This window comes from Danio rerio, chromosome 4 (genome assembly GCF_052040795.2).
Source record: "Danio rerio strain M-AB ecotype USA chromosome 4, GRCz13ab, whole genome shotgun sequence".
NCBI classification, from domain to species: domain Eukaryota; kingdom Metazoa; phylum Chordata; class Actinopteri; order Cypriniformes; family Danionidae; genus Danio; species Danio rerio.
In genome coordinates this window covers 53499154-53518938 of record NC_141024.2, presented here as the reverse complement: position 1 = coordinate 53518938, position 19785 = coordinate 53499154, and the positions used below count along the sequence as shown (strand labels likewise).

Here is a 19785-nt window from a genome sequence, read left to right as displayed (position 1 = left end):
CACGCCTCAGGCGAAGCGAGCGCGTCGGGCACCTCGGAAGCAGGCAGCCCCCCTGCCCAGAACGCCGCTAAGTCCGGCAACGGACCGCGAAGCGCCCCTGGGACAGGCCATCTGGAGAAGAGGGAACTTGCTCTTTCCCCGCTGGAGGGCGGGGCCCCATTTCCAACGGCACTTTTTACTGCCATGAAAACATTATGAAAGGGCACTTTTCACTTCCCCAGATGTGACAGCCCGAAATCTGCCAGTCTGGGACGCTATGCTTTCTAGCTTGCAGATTCGGTGCGTTTCGCCAGTGGCTCACGAGCGCTGGGAGGACGGTCTCCTTTCTCCCACCCCTCGAGCCTCCCCTCCGGAGCTCGGGTTTGGAGTGAGAGCAAATATCTCACCTCCAGCTTTTCCGTGGGACCCGCGAGCTTCCCGGATCAGCACACCCACTCCGCGCTGCCCCACTGCTGGTACGTCAGCGATTGTAGCGATGAGTCCATTAGCGAGAGCTCTGCCTGCCTGGTTAGCGCGGGCCAGCTCTTCGCGGTGGCTCATACGCACAATCAGACTCGGCTATGCGATTCAGTTCGCGAAACGGCCCCCCAAGTCACGGGTGTGTATTCACCAGGGTCAGCCCCCTGTCCGCCCCTGTCTTGCGAGAGGAGATTGCTGTCCTCCTGGCGAAGGATGCAATCGAGCCGCTCCCTCCAGCCGAGATGGAGAGTGGGTTTTACAGCCCACGCTTCATCGTGCCCAAAAAGAGCGGTGGGTCACGGCCAATCCTAGATCTGCGCGTTTTGAACCGCTGCCTGCACAAGCTGCCGTTCAGAATGCTCACGCAGAAGCGCATCCTCCGGTGCGTTCGTCCTCTGGGTTGGTCTGCAGCATTAGACCTGATGGACGCGTATTTCCATGTCTCCACTCTTCCTCGCCACCGACAGTTTCTGCGGTTTGCGTTTGAAGGTCGAGCTTGGCAATACAAAGCCCTCCCCTTCGGGCTCTCTCTGTCTCCGCGGGTCCTCACCAAGCCCGCGGAGGGTGCCTCAGCGCCCCTTCGGCTCGCGGGCATCTGCATACTCAATTTCTTACGACTGGCTGATTTTTGCCCTCTCTCGGAGCAGTTGATTATGCACAGAGACAAAGTGCTCTGGCACTTCCACCTGTGGGGGTTTCAGGTCAACCGAGAAAAGAGCAAACTCGCCCCCGTGCAGAGGATCTCTTCTCTCGGGCTGGAGCTGGACTCGGTCACCATGGCAGCGCGCCTCTCCGGAGAGCGCGCCCAGCTGATGCTGTACTGTCTGAGAGAGCTCGACAGTAAAATAGTGGTCCCACTGAAACTATTTCAGAGGCTCCTGGGGCATATGGCATCCGCAGCCGCTTCATGCCGCTCGGATTATTCTATATGAGACCACTTCAGCACTGGCTTCACGATCGAGTCCCCAGACGCGCATGGCACGCGCGCGCACACCGAGTCTCTGTTACTGCGCTGTGTCGCCGCGCCCTCAGCCCTTGGAGCGACCCCTCGTTCCTACAGGCCTGGGTGTCTCTAGAACAGGCGTCCAGTCTTGTTGTCGTTTCAGCAGACACTTCCAACACGGGCTGGGGGGCTGTGCGTTGCGGGCATGCGGCTGCGGACCTGTGGAAAGGTACCCAGTTGCATTGGCATATCGCCTGGAGCTGTTGGCAGTGTTCCTCGCTCTCCACCGTTTTTTTTCCGGTGCTGGAGCGGCAACACGTGCTGGTCAGGACGGACAGTACGGCGGCGGTGGCGTATATCAGCCGTATATGGGGTATGCGCTCTCGCCGCATGTCTCAGCTCGCCCGCCGTCTGCTCCTCTGGAGTCATCCGTGGCTGAAATCGCTGCACGCCATTCATATTCAGGCAAGCTCAACCGTGCAGCCGATGCGCTCTCACGGCAGCCTTGCGTCCTGGAGAATGGAGACTCCACCCCGAGTCTGTTCAGCTGATATGGGCGCGATTCGGGGAAGCCCAGATCGATCTGTTGCTTCCCCCGAGATCGCTCATTGCTAGTTGTTCTTTCCCTGACCGAGTGCTCTCGGCACGGATGCACTGGCTTACAGCTGGCCTCGGGGCACGCGCAAATACGCGTTTCCCCCAGTGAGCCTGCTCGCGCAGTTACTGTGCAAGGTCAGGAAGAGGACGAGGAACAGGTTGCTGGTTGCGCCCCTCTGGCTCAACCGGACCTGGATGTCAGAGCTCTCCCTCGCGATAGCCCTCCCCTGGCAGTCCCTTCGAGAGAGCACCTACTCTCTCAGGGACAGGGCACCACCTGGCACCCTCGCCGATCTTTGAAGAGATTTTAGACGCGAGGAAGACTTAGGTAACCTCCGATTGCGGTGGCTAATACCGTCACTCGGGCTAGAGCCCCCTCCCCGAGCGCGCCTATGCCCTGACGTGGAGTCTATTCACTGAATGGTGTGTCTCTCGCTGAGAAGACCCCCGTAATTTGCCAGATCAGCGTTGTGCTTCCTTTACGCCGAGAGAAGCTGGAGAGCAGGCTGTCGCCCTCCACACTCAAGGTTACGTGGCTGCCATCTCCGCTCTCATAACGCGGTGGCTGGCAGCACCGTGGGAACGCATAACCTCATCATCCGGTTCCTCAGGGGCGTTAAGCGAATTAATCCATCCCGCCCCCTCTCATGCCCTCTTAGGATCTCGCCCTCGCTACACAAGCCGCGTCAGATCCCTTCGATCCTCGACTCAGTATCTTTCTGTCCCTGAAGACAGCTCTGCTGGTCGCGTTGATATCGATTAGAGGGTCGGGGACCCGGAGGCATTTTTCGGTCAGTGACTCGTGCCTGTAATTGGGCTGGCTTCTCTCACGTCCTGAGACCCCGCCCGCGATATGTGCCCAAGGTTCCTACCACTCCGTTTTAATACGAGGTAGTGAGCCTGCAAGCGCTGCCCTCGGAGGAGGCAGACCCAGCCCTTCTTTATTGTCCAGTTCGCGTTTTGCGTATTATCCGGACCGCACTCAGAGTAGATCATCTAAGCAGCTCTTCGTCTGTTATAACGGTCGGCAGCAGGGAAGTGCCGTACCGAAATAAGTTCCCACTAGATTGTGGATGCCTTTCTTTCACTATCAGAGCCGAGATAAGCCGCGTCCCCCGAGAGCGCGTGCGCACTCCACTCGGAGTTTCGCATCCTCTCGAGCGCGCGCACGCGGCGCCCCTCTAACAGACTTCTGTAGAGCTGCGGGCTGGGTGACACCCAACACATTTGCAAGGTTTTACAATCTGCGAGTGGAGCCGGTTTCCTCAAGGGTATTAGGTAACCCTTGGTGATTGAGGAAACAATTCGGTAGGGTGTTGAAACACGCTTGCTGCGCCATTTTCCCTAACACGGAGATACGTGCGCCTTTTTATCTGTCAGTAAAGTTCCCCGTCAGGTGAGCCCTGCAGATTCCTCCATGGCCCCCAGCACTGACTCAGCGGAGGAGTCACTTGCTGGCCCACTACGTTGTAGGTCTGCCCGCTGGTCAGCCCGCGTTTTGGGTAAAGGTGCCTGCTATGCGTGGTCCCCACTAGGCGATCCCATATGCTTATTCCGCCACGGTTAAGTCCCCCCCCTGGGCGGACCCGTGTCTTCCCTCCCCGCTAACCACTCTTTTGCTATGCGTACTCCCCCTTTTTAGGGCTAGTCCATATGTAAATTCTGCCATCTATCCCCCCTTGGGTAACGGATGGCCTCCGCAGCGTCCTCCCTATCGGGATTGCACGCTTCCCAACGTACTGTCGTATTTTCCTAGAATTATCTAGATGCTCACGACTTCCCAAAAATTATATCTAAATCCGTAAAACTTCTGTTGAAGTAGGATAAATTAGGGCCAGGGACACGTTGGAGGACCGCGCCCCCCATGATGCGGGTGCGTCACGCTTGCTTGACTATCTCCTCATCGGGGGTGTTGGTAAGGTGCAGTCATTATGGCGCTTTCAATGGGCTCCCAATGCGTGGATTTTACAAATCAAATCCACTTATAGTGCTGAAGTTCCCCCCGAAGGGGAACGTTCGAGGTTACTAAAGTAACCCTTCGTTCCCCGAGGAGGGGAACGGAAGCACTATACTCCGTCGCCATAATGACTGTCCCTTAGCTGTTGAAAGTCTCTTCAGCTTAAAAAGGATAGCGTCTGCTGGCGCCAGGTGAGCTTATATACTCAGTTGATTGCTTATGCCGCTCACCTGCGCAGGCTTGCGCTGCCAATTCATTCTTAATTGGCCCGTTCAATACTCTTTCAGACGAGTAGCTTCTGAACCGAACCTCCCCAATGCGTGGATTTTACAAATCAAATCCACTTATAGTGCTTCCGTTCCCCTCCTCGGGGAACGAAGGGTTACTTTAGTAACCTCGAACGTTCTTCTAATGTAGAAATTTCTTCATTACTGATTGTTAAAGCTGTTTCAGTAATCAAAGAGGTTTTTGCTGCACAGAACTGCACAATAGGCGTTTGGCGCTGACAAGCAGTACTACACGCGGTGTGTTTGGCAACCCCCCATATGGGAGTCCAGGGCCGTAACACCCATTGTCGCTAACGTTAGCTTAAAAGATTTCCGGCATCAACAGCAATAGGCGTCGCGGTCATTTCCTGGCACAGGCTTAACCCAAACGCAATTCGAATTCCTTGGCCACAGCGACACTTTCCCATTTTAACCGACAAACTGGGCTAGCCACTATCTTGTTCTGTACCTCACTTCAAGTAACCATATGACGGGTGCGCACACTTTCGCGCTTTCTGCTATGACGTGGAGCGTGAGGTGCACTTAACGTTACGCTGCATGAATTTTTAATTAGCCTACATTAGTAACAGTTCATTTTGTTACGGTATGAACTTAATCCTAGGAAAGGCAAAAATAAATGAATAAATTTAAGACCTTTGTAATGAAATTCAAGACTTTATTTACAAAATTCAAGACTATTAAGGCCTTCATTTGAAATTATGAAATTTAAGAGTTTTTCAATGCTTTTAAGACCCCACGGGTACTCTGGACATGGACCTTCAGCATGCAGTGGGACGGTTTGCTGCTAAGTGTGACATGGCAGGAAAAAAAACAGCAGCTCAGAAACCACGGTGCTTGACTGGAAAAAGGTGGCCATCTCCAGTTTGGAGGAGAGTCCTTACCCCAAATAGAGTTCAGGTATCTGCGTTTTTTTTTTCCCATGAGGAATGGAATGTGAGATTCAAAGATGGATCAGTGCAGCAGCAGCAGTAATGCAGTTGATGTCATTGTCGGTTGTGGTTAAGGAGCTGAGATGAAAGGCAATGTTCTCAATTTACCGCTCAGTCTAGGTTCCTACTCTTACCTATGGTCATAACTGAAAGGACAAGATCTCGGATACAACCAGACACATTTTACAAAGTGTTATGACCCGCTTGTTTGAGTTGCAACATAAAAGAGAGATGAGCCAACAAAATAGCTTGAATGCAAATGATTTATTATAAAAGTAACTCATAGAACAATCAATCAAAGGAACCAACAAATGCCTATAGATAATAATAAAGATAAAGAACTTAGGATATAATCACAACAAAACTTTAACTGCATGATATAAGTAATGCAAAACAAAACTATAAGGTTAAAGAGTCAATGAAATGGCAGGTCTTGACATGAGGACTCCCAAGTAGCATCAGCGTCCTGGGGTAGCTAACACAACAACTTTCATATACCCATTGATGAGTAATGCAGGCATTCAATCAGGATTTACCACATACTCCAATCGGAAGTCCTGGGATCATTACAGTGTAGTAATATTGTAAAACTTAATACCTGTCGCTCTGCCTAAATCATAAAATATTCATCAAGTTCGTATTCTACTCAAACAAGTAAATGTAGTAAACTAGAAAAAATCTTAAACATAATAGTAAAGAAACTTTACTAATAAAAGCTGCAACACAGGACAATTAAATGGGCTTTCTAAACTTGAGGCCCTGGTATACTGGAAATACCTTCTTTGGTGTGCGGTATCTTTCCAGTGACTTGTTTCTTATTCAGGGAGCCAGACAGTGAACATCATCTAAAACAACACTAGCTACATGAATACACTGGAGAGTGGAGTACAGATTTATCCGCACCTGTACAATCACTTGCAAAGAGATTTTAAGCAGCAGAGGTGCTGTTTGTCAGATGTTTATGAAACTGTTCTTCACTCAGCTGCCATCATTGTGTTTACGGTAAACACGAGGATCACAGCACATTTACAACCCCACCTACTGCAGTGTAGGAGTGTTGGAACACAGTATACTATCACTCAGCCTTTTGAAACATTATTCAGACATGAAAAATCCTGTGCACATGAGAAAATGTTTTGCTGCATTCATGTCATGTGTGCAACTTTTTGTCCATGTGTTTCTTAAGCTGTGCCGAATGAGTGAAACTCTGTAGACATTGATCAGATCTGTATGGTTTCTCTCCAGTGTGAATTCTCTTTTGTGTTTTCAGATTTGTTAACTGATTAAACCTCTTGTCAGTGTGAACACTTGTGCGGTCTCTCCAGTGTGAATCGTCTCCTGCAGTTTCAATTTGAGCTGTAATAAAAGTCTTCTCACATTTAAAGCACATATACTCGTTCACACCAGTGTGGGTCTTCATGTGTTTATTAAGTTCTGATGAGTTGCTGAAACTCATCCCACATCGAAGCTGCGGTCACTCTAGTGTTTGAGCATGAGAAATTCTGTTGTACAGCGCTGCGAAAAGGAGCGGGATTAAACAAGATGATTAGACATGAATAGTTTCTCTCCAGTGTGGCTCATGATGTGTAGATTAAGGGATGATGATTGGCTGAAACTCTTCCCACACAGAGTCCATGTGAATGGTTTCTCTCCAGTGTGGATTTTTATGTGTTTATTAAGGGATGATGATTGGTTGAAACTCTTCCCACACTGGGTGCATGTGAATGGTTTCTCTCCAGTGTGGATCCTCATGTGTTTATTAAGGTATGTTGATTGGCTGAAACTCTTTCCACACTGAGTACATGTGAATAGTTTCTCTCCAGTGTGGATTTTCATGTGTTTATTAAGGGATGATGATCGGTTGAAACTCCTTCCACACTGAGTGCATGTGAATGGTTTCTCTCCAGTGTGAATCCTCATGTGTAGATTAAGGTATGATGATTGGTTGAAACTCTTCCCACACTGAGTACATGTGAATGGTTTCTCTCCAGTGTGGATTTTCATGTGATTGTTAAGGGATGATGATTGGTTGAAACTCTTCCCACACTGAGTACATGTGAATGGTTTCTCTCCAGTGTGGATTTTTATGTGTTTATTAAGGGATGATGATTGGTTGAAACTCTTCCCACACTGGGTGCATGTGAATGGTTTCTCTCCAGTGTGGATATTCATGTGACTGTTAAGGTGTGATGATTGGTTGAAACTCCTCCCACACTGGGTGCATGTGAATGGTTTCTCTCCAGTGTGGATTTTCATGTGTTTATTAAGGGACGATGATTGGTTGAAACTCTTCTCACACTGGGTGCATGTGAATGGTTTCTCTCCAGTGTGGATCCTCATGTGTTTATTAAGGTATGTTGATTGGCTGAAACTCTTTCCACACTGAGTACATGTGAATGGTTTCTCTCCAGTGTGGATTTTCATGTGATTATTAAGATGTGATGATCGGTTGAAACTCTTCAAACACTGAGTGCATGTGAATGGTTTCTCTCCAGTGTGGATTTTCATGTGTTTATTAATGGATGATGATCGGTTGAAACTCCTTCCACACTGAGTGCATGTGAATGGTTTCTCTCCAGTGTGAATCCTCATGTGTAGATTAAGGTATGATGATTGGTTGAAACTCTTCCCACACTGAGTACATGTGAATGGTTTCTCTCCAGTGTGGATTTTCATGTGATTGTTAAGGGATGATGATTGGTTGAAACTCTTCCCACACTGAGTACATGTGAATGGTTTCTCTCCAGTGTGGATTTTTATGTGATTGTTAAGGGATGATGATTGGTTGAAACTCTTCCCACACTGAGTACATGTGAATGGTTTCTCTCCAGTGTGGATTTTTATGTGTTTATTAAGGGATGATGATCGGTTGAAACTCTTCCCACATTGAGTGCATGTGAATGGTTTCTCTCCAGTGTGGATCATCATGTGAATCTTAAGATAGCCTTTTCTTCCAAAACTCTTTCCACACTGAGTGCAGGTGAAACGATTCTTGTCTCTCCTTTTCAAAATACCATCAGTCTGTAAATGAGTTTTTTTCTCAATTTTGACATGATGTTCCTCCTCTTTTCTCCCCTCATTCTCTTCAATTCGGTCTGAAATAAATAAATAAAACATTAGTTTTCATTAAGTCTTTAAATTTCTCATCAAAAGCTGAAAAGTGAAAAGACACTGGAAACATTGGTTACACTCACTGTAATTTTGATGCACATTAAATGTAAAATAAATCAGATCATATTTTGTTTGGTCCATTAACATGTACCCATTCAAGCAGATTCAGTTCAGCTCTATTTATCTAATGCTTTTACTATGTAATATGTGTCAAAGCCGCTTAACATAGAAGTTATATTATATAGACTCTATGCATGAACTCTGCTGACGTGGTTCTGGTAGAATATCAGTCAGGCTCTTTACGTCTACATAGCGCGCTCTATGCCGAAATCTAATAGCGGTGAAACCTAAACGCATCAGAGGATGGCAAAGAAGAGAGATTTACTCTTAAATTGATGAGGATCCTCTGCCAGTGGATGTCCAGCATCTGGAAAATAATTTTTGTTCAGTTCCAGAACCCATAATAGTTGATTAATACACCAGATCAGGCTGAAAATCTCCATGAAGAGGTGGAGTGACTGAAAGGAGACTGCTTCGATGCTGCTTTTAGTGATGTTATAAGGTTCTAAAGGTACCGTTAAAAAATGATGTACTAGAATTTAACCCAGATGACAGTAGTAACAAGTTGTAATTGTATATTATATTAAATAATATTACGTTTTTAACCATACTATATAGTAAATTCTATTATGTTGTATATATTGTATACATGCATATATACACATACAAACACACACACACCAAATATTCTAGTCTCATGTAATAGGCAAATACCAAACTGAAACAAATGTATCAAGCACAAGTATTTATATGCAAAACCTAATCAAAGTACCCATTGGGTCTTAAAAGCATCTATAAAAGTCTTAAATTTGATAATCTCAAATTAAGGCCTTAATAGCCTTGAATTATTATACAAAGTCTTGGGTTTTGTTACAAAGGTCTTATTTCAATTATTTACATTACCTTTCTTAGAATTAAGTTCATATCATAACAAAATTAACTGTAACTAATGTAAGCTAACTAAAAAATCATGCAGTGTAACGTTGAGTGCACCTCACGCTCCACGTAATAGCAGAAAGCACGAAAGCATGCACACCCGTTACTATGGTTACTTGAGGTGAGGTACAGAACAAGATAGTTGCTAGCCTAGTTTGTCTGTTTGTTTAATCTGCTGTGGCCAAGGAATCCGAATACGTATTGGGTCAATCCTGTGCCAGGAAATAACCGCGACACCTACTGCTGTTGATGTCGAAAATCTTACAAGCTAGCAACAATGGATGTTACAGCCCTGGACTTCCATATAAGGGGTGCCAAACACACCGTATGTAGTACTGCTCATCAGCGCAACCACCTATTGTGGAGTTCTGTGCACTGGAGACCACTTCGGTTACTAAAACACCTTTAGCTATCAGTAATGAGGAAATTTCTACATTAGAAGCATTGCCACCACGCAGTGTTGGGCAGTAGCATCGCTACAAGTAGTGATGCTACTAACGTAAATATATTTTTCAGTAGCGTCACCACTTTCTAAATCAAATAGGTTTTGTGTAGCGAAGCTATTATTTTAGTCAAGTAGTGTCCACACAAGCTATATATACACCGATTGTGGATCAATAAGTGACGGCACTGACACTCACGTAGCTTGGAGGCCGGTGTCTTGGCGATAAAAGTAAATCCATATTTTGGCGAGAATGTGAATTTCTTCTTCCTGTTTTACAATGGTCGACACCAAACTTTTTGAGACTTTTCTGTAGTAAAGGCTAAAGTATACTATGGCAATTTTAGTTCATGATAGTTATTAATAATACTATATTTTGTAGTGTAATTCATTAATGAAGAGTTTTAAATATATATACAATATAATGCTTATTGCAAAGTATTTCCCTTTACTATAAATAACTAAGGGTGCAATGATACGTGTATTCGTATTGAACCGTTTGGTACGAGACTTTCAGTTCGGTAAGTATTACAAACCGAATGATTCAGACATCTCAAATGACATGACAGTCAGACCATGTGCTGCACTAGACCTTTTTCTTGGCAGCTACATGGAGGGTGCCATAGCAACCAGCGTCTTCAGGTAGTTTAGAACTTTCATTTACAGCTTTTACAACTGGTAATTTGCGCTCCGAAAATGGGTTTCAATAGCGTTTTGCGTGGATTACGGAGTGTTTTTTGTGATACACAACTTTGAAAAGTATGAGTTAAAGCCGTTGAAATGTGTCAGATGTGGTTCAAGCATGAGAGAAAAATGTTCTCCTAGTTCACGTGTCTGCCGTCAGAAATACAGTGTGTGTGTGTGTGTGTGTGTGTGTTTGTTTCCCTGGCCTGTCAGCTCAGCAGGTCTTCAACACACAAACACACACACGCAATACTTTACGGCATTATAGAGCAAACCAGATTACTGGCATGTAACTTAACAGGTAATGTTATGCGAGTTGTGCAATTCACAAAAATGACCAATAAAAGTCTGTTATTGATACTCTGCTGGCTGATTTGCTGTTCATTCTAATCGTGAGCCGTTTGTTTCATTTAGTGTGTTGTATATACCACTGTGTATGTTTTTCTATCATTTCAAAATGTAACTTTATTTTCACTTTTTCACAGTAGGTAAATCAGTGTCAGTGGGACAATACAGTAGGTTATGTGTGTGTGTCAAACATTTTGGTGAATTACATGTGTTTGGGTTGGTTATATATTTGAAGGAAAGAGACAATGTTGACTAGCGATGACGAGACTCAGCAGCTTTTTTCCATCCCATTAGATCACATTTTTAAAATGATCAGTCCAGGAGGTGGCGCTAATCGACAACAGGATTAGTTCAAAGATGATAGAAGCAGTTAAAACAGATTAAAACTATCGTTTCAATGCTGTCCAAATGTGACTGTTTACGCATTACGCATCAGCTGCTGACCGTAAGTTCTTAGCATTCTCCTTGTGCATACACGCAAAGCATAATGGGTAATTTTGCATTCTAAGAAAAAGGTCTATAACCAACAGCAGGTCTGGCTTTTGGGAGCACTTTGGTTTCCCTGCAAGTTATGAGGGTGATGGCAAGAGAGTGGTGGAAAAAACAATGACATCTACTATGTAAGCTATTTTAGCGGTGATATTTGAGCATGTCAACTCATTTACACTGACATCACGAAAACTGGAAACACACGCACTACATGCAACTATCCCCGCAGCATTCACAGGCAATTCCTACAGATTCGAACAGGGCAAAACAAATCAGAGGCGATCGGTACATTTATAGCTGTGGATATGAGACCTTAATCGGTAGTGGAAATGTCGAGTTTTTAAAAAATGTTAAATGTAATAGAACCCAGCTACATTATTCCTTTATAAGCCCATTTCAGTCAGATAATTCCTGCTTTCAGATCCACTAAAATGGCAGGTGACAGTCAAATCAAGCAGATCTGTGCTGTCTGAAGAAAAGGTGGACACTCATGTTTCTGAAAATCTTTCTTTTTATTTGTTTAACTACTACAATATTAAATTTATTTTTTTAAAGTAGCTTTCTAGTTTTGAGTATAAAGGATTTGTTTAATTTGCTGCTAAGCAAAAATCCCAGAAGTATAGCCGTATCACTGTTTAAACACTGAAAAAAATTATTCAAAGATGATTCCTTGTATTTACTCTTTTTTTTTTTTTTTTTTACATGAAGTGGTTGTAAACAATTTATGTGGGCTGAATTTAAACTAACAAATTAAGATGAACACTTTTTTTCAGTGAAGTAAAAGAATAAAAAACAAGATCATACGTTTTAATACATAAAAAAATTTAAATCAAAGAAATCCTGTTGTTGTTTTTTTTTGCTGTATTAAAAACATGCCGAACCGTGACACCACTGTGTCGTATGGAACCGAACTGTGATTTGTTTGTGAACAGTTAAACCCCTATAAATGACTGTAGTATTTTCATTGTGTAACACCTGATTTTATTGGATTTTTTATTTATTTTAGCTGTTATATACTATTATTTGTTCCTGTTTATTACAGCATATTATTTACAGTAAATAACTAAACTGAACTATGTTTCATTGACAGTTTTATTGATCACTAAGATATAATTGACTTGGATTTAATTTGCTTCGATTTAAAAATGAAAATTGCAAAAATATCCTAGTAGCTAATAGCTTAGCTCACTACATTTTTCAAGTAGCTTGCCCAACACCCTACATCCTATCTTACCATGGCTCAACACCAACTCTGCAGGCAGATGTGATGTGGGTCCTTAAAACAATCTCCTGAGCATCACTCTAAAGGCTCGTACACACCGGGACGCTTTTTGTTTGCGTTTATCGTCAGCGTTTTATGAGACGTTTTTCCGTATTCAAACCCAATCGATTTTTACTGGCGTCAAGCAGAAGAGTATGCAAAATCATTCCTTGATGTTAGATGAACATTGAACTTAATTTGAAAAGGTATTAAAAAGGTCTTTAAAAGCCTTGAATTTCATTTGGAGGATCCTGGGGGTACCCTGCTAATGCATTTCTTTCTGATTTATACATCTACACCCTACAACATCCAGAGTAACGTGTCCAGAGTAAGAGCAACTGTGAGGGAGACGCCATCCATCACAAGGCTCAGGGTTCACGCTGAGCATCTCATCTGCAGGGTGAATCAACAAGCAGGACAGTCATCATCTCTTTCTATTACAGCAAGCATCAACTAGATTTACACAATAGCTTGCCTTGTGCCCATCAGTAAAAGCTTGAGCTAAAGCTTAAAGAGTAGATGATGAAGCTAAATTTGTTCATTAAAAAAATTATATAAACACAAACTAAACATAATGCAAAAATATAAATTTGTCAATTTAATAAACATTCATTTTCAGTGAATGGGGGGGGGTATCCATCTTAAGGCTGATTTATACTTCTGCGTCAAACGCCGGCGTATGCTACGGCGCTGACGCATAGCCCTTCGCCGTGGCCGTCGGCGTCACTAACGTGCACCTCTCAAAAAATGTAACTCTACTCCGCAACAACGCATAGCGCAAGCTCTGTGATTGGTCGGCTTGGTAGCGTTGACGAGTGTGGGCGGGACCAAGAGCCACGCGAATGGCGCGAGCAATTGTTTACAAGTGTGGAGTCCCGTGAAGGAGCTCCGGATGGAAAGTTTTGTTTCGTGTTTACCTCATAGTTAAAGTTGTTGCACGTCCGCCAGTTCCCGCCTCAAAATGAGCGAGTTTGAGTCACTTGTACAACCAGGAAGGGTTCAGGAAAAGCTAAACAGAAGCGAAGAAACTCGACACAGAGGAACATTTACACCTCACTGCCAACTAGCGTTTCGGAAGTGTTAATGCAGGCCAACAGAGACAGCGTGCAGAAGTATAAATGCACAGCAACGGGCGTTGCATGTGCCGCGGGTCACGCCGGTCATGTGACGCAGAAGTATAAACCAGGCTTAATAAGGATGCATTTTCTTGTCACAAGTAGCAGTTTATCTAACAATTTATAACCTTTGGTGTCAAGGGTCAATGACATTTCTTGTGTTTTAGAAGGGAGTCCCAAAAGAAAAAGACCGGGATCTTTTTTAATTTGATCTTAAAAATTGTGCTAATTTCATATGCAATAAAGTTCCAGAATCTTCAAATAAGTTTGCACTTCCAGAAACAATGAAAGAATGTACCAAGCTCTGTATGACACTTAACACAAAGAGCTGGAATAGAAGAATCCATTTTATTCAATAAAACTGGCGTTATATGCAGCCTATGTAAAATCTTATATTGAGTCTCTAAAGTCGATTACAAATAAAAGTGGATCTAATACACCTCAAAGCCTCATGAAAGTCATCATCTATATAAACATTACACAGGTCTTCCTCCCACTTATGGGCCACTGTGTTCACAAGTCCAGAGATATTAGAGTATAGAAAAGAATAAAATCTAGAAATAAAATGAACAGCATTTGTTGTGTTAGCGAGAACACTTTCCAAACTATTTAGTGCTAATGTATCTGGTATTTGTTTTTGCTTTGACATAACAGTGACAAATTTGCAGATATCCAAAGTGATGTTGGTTTGGGAGATCAAATTTATTTTGTAATTGTTGAAAGGACATTAAAGAGTCATCCTGGAACAAGTCAGATAGAATACGAATTTCTTTTATGTGCCATGTTTTGAAGAGAGGTGAATCTATGCCAGGGATATCCTGATTCAAAAAAATTGGTTTTAACATAATTATAGCTTCCCCTCTCCCTAAAAACCTGGAAATCTGTCGCCAAACTTTAATAGAGCTATAAAGTATTGTATTTTTCTTCACTGTCTCTTCTTACTTGGGGGGACAAGTAAACAAACTCCAGACAGATGGGAGCAGGCCCAGGAATTCACACTAGGGCATCGGTCATAGTAAGAGCTGAACCATTTCCAAATGAGTCTGGCATGGCAAGCCCAGTTATAATATCAATATTAGGCAGAGCTAATCCACCTAGCTCTGTTGGCATCTGCAGAGATTTAAGTTTTTTTTGCCATTCCATATAAATCTAGAAAAAGCACTTTCAAGCTGGGACGAGGCATTCCTGCTTAATTATAAGGGTGTCATTTGAAAAGGGAATAATAATCGGGGGAGAATATTCATCTTTATTAAGCTTATCCTACCAAAGAGTGAAAGGGGAAGGGTTTGCCAGCGGTTAAAGTCTTTTTTGACCATTTGAACAATTGGGGCATAATTAAGTTTCCATAGTTAATTTAAGTCAGTTGACACTTTAATTCCGAGATAAAAAAAAAATCCAGATTTTGACCATTTTAAAAAAAATTTACTATAGATTCAGAATCTAAATTACCTAATGGCAATGCTTCTGATTTATTAAAGTTAATTTTGTAGCCAGAAGTTAAACTAAAATCTTCAAAAAATGATAGTGTTCAGGTGATGATAAAAACAGCAGAATATCATCTGCATAAAGTGCAATTTTGTGTTCACAACTCTTCATTGAAATCCCCTTTATATTTTTATTCTGTTTGATAGCTTCTGCTAGAGCCAATGCAAACAGAAGAGGGCTCAGTGGGCAGCCCTGTCTGGTGCCCCTAGCAAGTGGAATAGGATCTGATCGTAGACCATTAGTAATAATGCAAGACATGGGGGAGTGATAGATGGTTTGAATCTCTTTTAAAAATTCACCCTTTATACTAAAACTATGCAGAGTTTTAAACAGGTAACTTCACTCAACCCTATCAAAAGCTTTCTCTGCATCTGAAGATACAGAAATTGCTTTATAGTTGTGTTGATTGGTGTACTGTATAACATTCATAAGTCTTCTTATGCTGTTCACACCAGATGCGGAACGCGTGGATAAATCGCGCTATTCGCGCCAAACCCCGCTTCTTTCGCGTGTCACATTCACTTCAGAACCGACGCGGATTAGCTTGATGGGCAGGGCTTCTGTCTGCCCGAAGACTCTAGCTTTATAGCTAAATGGCTAACATGGATTTTATGAAGAAAATAACAGTGTTTATGTGCTTTATGAAGACTGAAAAACAGCGTTGATACGTTTAGGGTCGTGTCTGAGTCCACTACATTCTTTCAGAGGTGCATCCAGCCCTGTGAGCTCATAAACTCCTCCAGAAACTTAACCTGGATGATAGAGGTTTTCAGCGGTACTTCTGACTAAGCCAAGCCGAGTTTGATGAACTGTTGTCGGTGAAGGCTGGGGGATTTCCCTCGGAACACCGACAACAGGTTCTACGTCACAATCACGCCCCCACAAGAGCAAGCTTCTGATTGGTTAACGCGGCGCAAATGTACGCTGAAGTTCAGATTTTCGAACTCGAGAGATTCAAACACGCAAAACACTTAATTCGCCCCGCGCCAATCGCGCAATTTGCGTCATTCGCGCCGCAGGATGTCTATTCGCGCGTTTGCATTGACTTAACATTTATATCACTCGTGCTTGACGCGCGTTCTGCGTCTGGTGTGAACGCAGCATTATCTCGAGTACTATCTCGAGTCTCCTGGCCAGCAGCTTAGTGAGTATCTTGGCATCGATCCCAATTAAGCTAATGATCTTTATGAACTACATTCATCAGGTGATTTATTTTTCTACCACTCGATTTGAACATTTATAACCTACTTGGAAAACCCGATTGAGACAAATCCTGCATGTTCGTAGCAAGTGCACATAATTTACGCTTATATTAGTGAGTTTGCATTATTGTATAAAACTTATGCAAATGCCTAAAGCCACGTTTGCTGTAAACCGGAGTGATGAGGAGATGGCAAGATGACATACTTTGTTACTTATTTTCATTCATTTGTACTTTTGTCTTTGTTTTCTTGCCTTTGTGCATGTCCTGAGGCTTAGCTGAAGACTTACGTGGCGACATTTTATATACCCGACGAGATGCAGAAATGCCATCTAAAAAGGTTTCCTGCTGTTTGTCCAATCAGGGACAGTGGCAATGTAAATATACAAATAATAATGTTAATCCTGGGTTTGTGAATGTGAAACATCTGTTAATGAACATCCAGGATTATATTTTAACCCCAGGTATAACATGAGCAGTGTGGAACATGATTACAGATAACCCAGGATTCTGTTTATCCAGCGTTAGAATGACCCAGGGTTAACAATTTTTGCATGCTGTAATCCATATCTAAATCAGCAAAAGTCTTTTTTAGACTAGTTTGTTGGCCAGTTGTAGTCAGTGCAATGCTAAACGTTATTGTTCCACTATAGTTTGTTTGTTTTGCCTCACGTTGTCCCACAGCAACATCATATAGTTTAGAATACTGTACAATGTTTTATAATACTTAATTATCTAAGTGTCCATTTCATTCAGCATATTTAAAATTGGGGGCATCCACGATTTTTGACATATTTCAAACAAGACCATTTTGGTTGGTTGGTGTTAGAGAATGAAAATCAACCTGTTTGTTCCTGCAGATCTTCCTGTTTGACTGTGAACGTTTCTTCAATCTTCACATCTTCACTCTCCTCTTTAATAAACACCATCTTTATAACAGTGTGGAGATCAGTCACTTCAGCAGGATTTTTTCTCCGTTTGGACACTATATCCTGCTTAAAATGAACAAAACAATAATTTTTTTTAAATAAATAAAACAATGAACAGAAACAAAAAAACTTCTCTTCAACACTTGCTTCAACAGTTTCTTTATATGAGAGTCATTAACAAAAACAAATCAGGTAAAAGTCCGAGCAAGAAACAATGACCTGATTAAAACTAGTAAGTTACTTAATTTCTTTTATACTTCGAATGGAATGACATTATGCTATTTAAAAAATTAAAAGGTTATTAAAATATGTATTACACACATTTCTGTTAACTTATTCAAACAATAGCTCTCATTACTGTCAGCAAAATAGTATTATGTTGTATAAAGGGTTAAATAATATTGTCAACAGCAGGTTCATAATTTAGCATCAGATGAAAAACCTGAAACTTTAATCAATCAGTTCATATTTTTGTAAAAGTTTTAAACACAAACCTCTCTCCAGTTGAATTCCAGCGCAGGAGCGGCGCAGCCTTATGACGTCACACGCCACGCCAAAATAAAAGTCTTTTTTTTGCCACTTACTGTTGCAGTCATGACTTATTGATACATTTCTCCCTCATTTTACACTTTCCACTATATCTGCTCTCTGTGTCACACACCTTGGACACACACCTTGATTATAAATGAATCATTGTAAATACACTGATTATTATTTTTATTACTGTTTTATCTTAAAATTTTGATTGTTAAATGTAAAGTATATTCTGATCTATTTTGTATTGATTTGTATGAATAATATATGTTGAACAGTAATATAATATATTGAATATTAATGTGATATATTGAATAATATGATGAATTGTTAAAATGTTATTTAATTATTATCAGTGTTGTGCAAGTTACTTCCAAACTGTAATATATTACAGATTACTTATTACTGTTATTTAAATGTAATCCCTTACCTTACAATATTACTGTCTCAGAATTGTAATATGTTACATTACTCTTATATTACTTTTTAGTTATTCATCAAAATAACTACAGAATTAGAACTTAACATTATAAAATTATAATGTTCTATAATGAGCATTTTACATTCAGTAGAAAGTAATTTGATGTAGCAGAATGACTGTAACCTCTCCAGGCTACTAACAATATATTATATAATTGGAAATGTAAAGGCTCAAGACAATGCAAGAAAGGATGACCGCCAGAATTACAAATGATCTGTTAATAGTATGGTAGAGGTAAAGTGATTATCTGGCAATATCTGTGAATGGCTTGGCTATATTCATATTAGACACAACAGGCCGATATGTAAACTCCAATGCCATGACAAAATGCAGATTTTGTTTCTTTTCTTATTGTTGCCATTATTGTATTTACTTTACATTCAAGTGGTTTACAACACAAAACCGTCCTGCACAAAGTGAGCATGATGAACAGCTTTCTCAGTATAAAGTTTGTGCACCGATTTCCTGTTTGTGGACAAAACTGCTTGCGAGCTCTCACATACGCTGCTCGCGCACAAATTCTCACGATCTCTCAAATATGCTCTGCTCACGCACAAGTTTTTTTGCGTGCTCTCAGTACACTGCTCTTTTAGTGAGATTATATGCAGACTCACAATTCGTGTCTTGTGTTCCCTTTTCCTTTCAAGCTTTTTGATATGAATTATATTAGTACACTATTTATTAATAATAACCAAAATACTAAAATAGACTTATAATTTTTAATCTAATAAACCATAACATTGTTGTCTGTATGTTATATGATGAGATATTTCAAATAAAAAAGCATTAGACAAAAATAAAAACTAACGCAAGCAGAAATTTAACTAATAGAAACACTTGATAAGGTATTATAGCCTACTGTACTATTCACTCTTCAAATAAATCTCATTATTAATCACATTTTTTATGGCAACTGAAAAAAAGTGAACTAGTGTCTGTTGTCTTCCACATTGTTGATCAGATTGTGGAGGACATTTTCCCTGCCATCATCTTCATTTTGAGAAGAAGCTGTTCCACAGGGCCCCTGAACACACATATTGTCATTAAGTGCTTTAATTACCCTGTTGTGGTAATACTATAGTTGCTATGGTAAAACAACAAGTGTAATATAAACAAAAGATCCAGTGCTGTAGTTTTTTTTTTTTACAATATGGGGTAGATTGTACTACAATTCACCACAATTTACTGTAGTAAAACTACACTTTATATTTAACTTTATGAGTTCACTATTCTTAATACGACAGTATGCTTAAGCATTCATTGTAAATACTAGCCTAAAACATAGGCAGTATACCTTACACTCAAAAACACTAGTATTTATTATAGAATTTATCTTAACCTGTAGGTAAATAGTGTAGCAATATATAAACCATATAAAATTCTTGGGATAACAATTAAAAAGGCGGATCTCTGGAGAGCAACAAAACGAAAGGAAGAGGAAACACAAGGCAGATTGTGAGTCTGCATCATCTGACGGAGCGAGAGCAGGTCTTTAGCACGTGAGCAGCCCAGCCAGTGTTGAGTGAACGCGAGGAGT

At 41.7% G+C, this 19785-nt stretch overlaps 1 protein-coding gene and 1 long non-coding RNA gene across 4 annotated transcripts in view; one reads left to right on the top strand and one right to left on the bottom strand.

Moving 5' to 3' along the window:
• The first annotated feature begins 4358 nt into the window (after positions 1–4358).
• Positions 4359–8751, top strand: LOC148682157 (uncharacterized). Its single transcript, XR_015943015.1, has 3 exons — positions 4359–7584; positions 7668–7836; positions 8004–8751. It is a non-coding gene; the product is annotated as an uncharacterized LOC148682157 (long non-coding RNA).
• Positions 5418–19785, bottom strand: part of LOC137490924 (uncharacterized) — a 671652-nt gene continuing 657284 nt past the window's right edge. The window contains exons 1-3 of one of the 3 annotated variants that reach the window (XM_087248658.1): positions 17728–17783; positions 17149–17299; positions 5418–8267 (exon numbers count right to left, since the gene is read on the bottom strand). In XM_087248658.1, coding sequence (XP_087104784.1) covers positions 6706–8267; positions 17149–17233 — 1647 coding nt within the window. In that variant the 5' untranslated portion in view covers positions 17234–17299; positions 17728–17783 and the 3' untranslated portion in view covers positions 5418–6705. Of the gene's footprint in view, positions 8268–17148; positions 17300–17727; positions 17784–19785 lie in introns of those variants that run through there. The other 2 variants (XM_087248659.1, XM_087248660.1) reach the window with 2 other exon arrangements.